This window comes from Malus domestica, chromosome 05 (assembly GCF_042453785.1).
Source record: "Malus domestica chromosome 05, GDT2T_hap1".
Lineage (NCBI taxonomy): Eukaryota > Viridiplantae > Streptophyta > Magnoliopsida > Rosales > Rosaceae > Malus > Malus domestica.
Window position 1 is genome coordinate 10,033,903 of NC_091665.1, and position 3,345 is coordinate 10,037,247.

The 3,345-nt window shown below is 35.7% G+C and overlaps 1 protein-coding gene across 1 annotated transcript; it reads left to right on the forward strand.

Moving 5' to 3' along the window:
• The first annotated feature begins 342 nt into the window (after positions 1 to 342).
• On the forward strand, positions 343 to 2,992 carry LOC139196047 (uncharacterized). Its single transcript, XM_070821710.1, has 2 exons — positions 343 to 400; positions 2,697 to 2,992. The coding sequence occupies exons 1-2, from the start codon at positions 343 to 345 to the stop codon at positions 2,990 to 2,992; spliced, it is 354 nt and encodes a 117-aa protein (XP_070677811.1).
• Positions 2,993 to 3,345: the final 353 nt, after the last annotated feature.

A 3,345-nucleotide genomic window follows, 5' to 3' on the forward strand; every position in this document is an offset into this window, starting at 1 on the left:
TCTCGGCCTGGAGATCGAGCATTGTTCGGATGGAATCCTAGTACATCAATCGAACTACACCCAAAAGGTGTTGCAATGTTTTAATGAGGATAAAGCGAAGCTTTCGAGTACTTATATGGTTGTTCGGACTCTAGATGCTAAACGAGATCCCTTCGTCCCAAAAAGGATGAGGAAGAGATTTTGAAGCAAGAAGTTTCATACTTAAGTGCAATTGGTGCTTTATTGTACTTGGCTCAATGCACTAGACCCGACATCTCATTCATTGTTAATCTTTTGGCTAGATACAGCAATGCGTCTACACGCAGACAGGTTAAAGACATTTTCCACTACCTCAAGGGTACGATGGCCGCCCTCTTCGGTCCTCAAGTTGATTCCCGCCTCGTTGGTTATGCAGATGCTGGTTATTTGTTTGATCCACATAGGGCACGTTCTCAAACGGGCTATGTCTTTACCGTTAGGGACACTATTATATCTTAGAGGTCTACCAAGCAAATGCGAGTTGCGACTTCTTTGAACCATGCTGAGATTCAAACCCTGCATGAAGCATTTCATGAGTGCTTTTGGTTGAGAGCAGCCATGGAATATATTCGAAGCATTAGTGGTCTTAATCCATTTTTTACTTTCCTAAGACGATCTTTTAAGACAATGCAGCATGTATCGAGCAGTTAAAGAAATGATACATCAAGGGAGACAACACCAAGCATATAGCACTGAAGTTCTTTTATTCTCACCAGCAACAACAACATCAGAACATTGAAGTTACCCAAGTCCGTTCCTAAGACAACCTGGCCGATCTTTTCACCAAGTCATTACCCAAGTCTACTTTTTCAGAAGCTCGTCCAAGGAATCGGTATGCGTAAATTATCTGCGTTGAATTGCTTATAGTTCTCTTATTTGGAAGTTATGTCTAACTCAGGGGGAGTATCCAAAATCATACTTACATGATCTTAATGTACTCTTTTTCCTATGATTAGGAGCATTTTTCCCACTGGGTTTTTGCTACCTAACAAGGTTTTAATGAGGCACCCATCTTGGATGATCATGCTTCGTTGAGTTCACTATTTTCATCATGTTTGACACTTGTTTTACACATTATGTATACTTCTCACCTTTTTTTCTCCTTAGTATATGGGTTTTTACCTACCTTAGGTTTTACCATAGCAAGGTTTTGTGAGTTTTTCTACCCACGCATACTTTCTTTTAAATTTGAGACTCACATACACCCGTTGTGCCTGCGACTTCATCAATTGTTCTACCTCATCTGCTGAAGATATGATGTGATGTTTTGTTTGAGTATTTACATTAAGAGGGAGTGTTGCAGTCCTATTAGATTAGGAATGTAATTGTGTAAATCCTAGTGTATTTAGAGATATCTTCGAATATTCCTTTTAGTAGTTAATATCCTATTAGAGTTGTAATCATATTAGTGTAAGGATTTAACCTATCCTACTACTATAAATAAAGGCACAATGATGTGATATAGCACACACTTCAGAATTACATCTCTCTCTTCTCTCTCTTGCCGCCGACCCTCTCCCTCTCTAGTCCTAAATACAGTTCAGTAAATTAGGCCTACAACATACATGTCATTATTGTGTTTTTTTTAAATTTAAAATGTTAATTATTAAATTCCATATATATCCTTTTAGGCTGACATATTTCTGAACGTGGCCATATGGTTTGCTAGTAATGTTTCCAGAATTCTTCTCCCACGTTTGAATTCTATGATCCTCATTTTTGAATTTTGAATGGACTTGTCTATTTCAATTAGTGGCTGTTATTCTCTATTTTCGGAGGTTTGAGGATGGTACGTTCATAAGGTTTTATCGAGATTCTCTACAATGTTTACCTTGTTATCTGTGGTACTTTGTGATAAATACTAATAGCTCATTTATAGTGATTGTGATATTTTGTTGTTTAGATATAAATGTGCTTAATGGGGTTTCAGATAATTATCATAAAGTTAATGCCTTTTTTGTAGTTTTGTCGATTTTAGTTTGGGTTCGAAAAGGGATTTGGATTGGTTATTTTGTTGTGGGTTTGCTGCTTAATGCTCATTTATATTGATAAGTTATAACACTGGAAGATGCACACTAAAGAAGTTGTGCTGATACTTTTGAAGATTTGAAAGTTGCCCAACATATATTTGATGAAATGCCCCAATATGCATTGGTGCTGCGTGCATTTTGCTTGGGCATGTAAGGCTTATGAAAGTCATGCTTTACACCAAATTTTAACAAAATAAATGAGAGAAAAGTTAAGTAACTAATAAAAATGGAGAGGACATTAATATATCTTCTTTGGTGTAAATAAGTTGTTATATAATAGGTTGTTTTTTGCTTTCTTCTTAGCTACTTTGCTAAATAGGAATTCCCTGGTTCATTTAGTTTTTTAGCATTGATCGATATATAATTTTACATTTTGCATTGGTAATATGGTATGTATAGCTTAGTTTTCCAATTTCTTTTTGTATGTAGGACTTCATGGAAGGAGCTATTGTTGGGAGATGTACCCATAATGATATTACTGCTTCTATTCCTATTTTTTAGCACACTTCATTTTTTGAGTTGTGCAACCAGGTTAGCTCAAGGTTCAACGATTTGGTGGTTGGTTCATTTAACCTTACATATGCTATGAATGGATGTGCATGCTGTCTTTTGGAATGTGACATGGATGTGCGTATATTTCACACGCAGTTGCAGCTATCATGCACAACGGTAGCAATCCTTATGATTACATTGAAGATTATTTCACAGCTGATTACTATAAGTCTTCATATTCTTTTCCAATTGAACCAATTCCTGACATCCATCAACCCCCACTTCATATAGTGAAGGATTTTGTCATTAAGCCTCCAGTGACAAGAAAACAAGCCGGGAGACCAAAGGTTAAGAGGATTAAGTCTAATGGGGAAGAATCAAGACCAATGAAGTGTGAGAGGTGCAAGAAGCTTGGACATCACAATAAGAACACTTGCTCAGCACCCTTTTGACTATCAATCATATCTATTAGTTTTTTTTTTTTTTTTTTTTTTTAATTTGCTCAGCACCCTTTTGATTTTGCTCAGTATTATGTTTTTGGTAATAAATCATTATGCTTTTTTATCTTACCATTATAAACACTTCTCTTTCATGCTCAATGTTGTATACACTCAGTTATCATACATTGTTGAAAGACATAGCTCATCTTCAAAATATTCTTGATATCTCAACAACCCATATATTAGGGAACCATTTGATAATCAATAGTATATGTAGTGCACGGTAATTTATACAGTAATTTACAATAGTTCAAACTTATCACATAATGTGTCAATATAACACTAACTAACATACCCATTAGTTG

Excerpts from the sequence above, each read along its gene's own strand:
- LOC139196047 (XM_070821710.1), top strand. The coding sequence starts at position 343 with ATGGCCGCCCTCTTCGGTCCTCAAGTTGATTCCCGCCTCGTTGGTTAT. Across the intron at positions 401-2,696 it reads CGTTGGTTATGCAGATGCTG|TTGCAGCTATCATGCACAAC; the intron begins GTTATTTGTTTG and ends TTTCACACGCAG.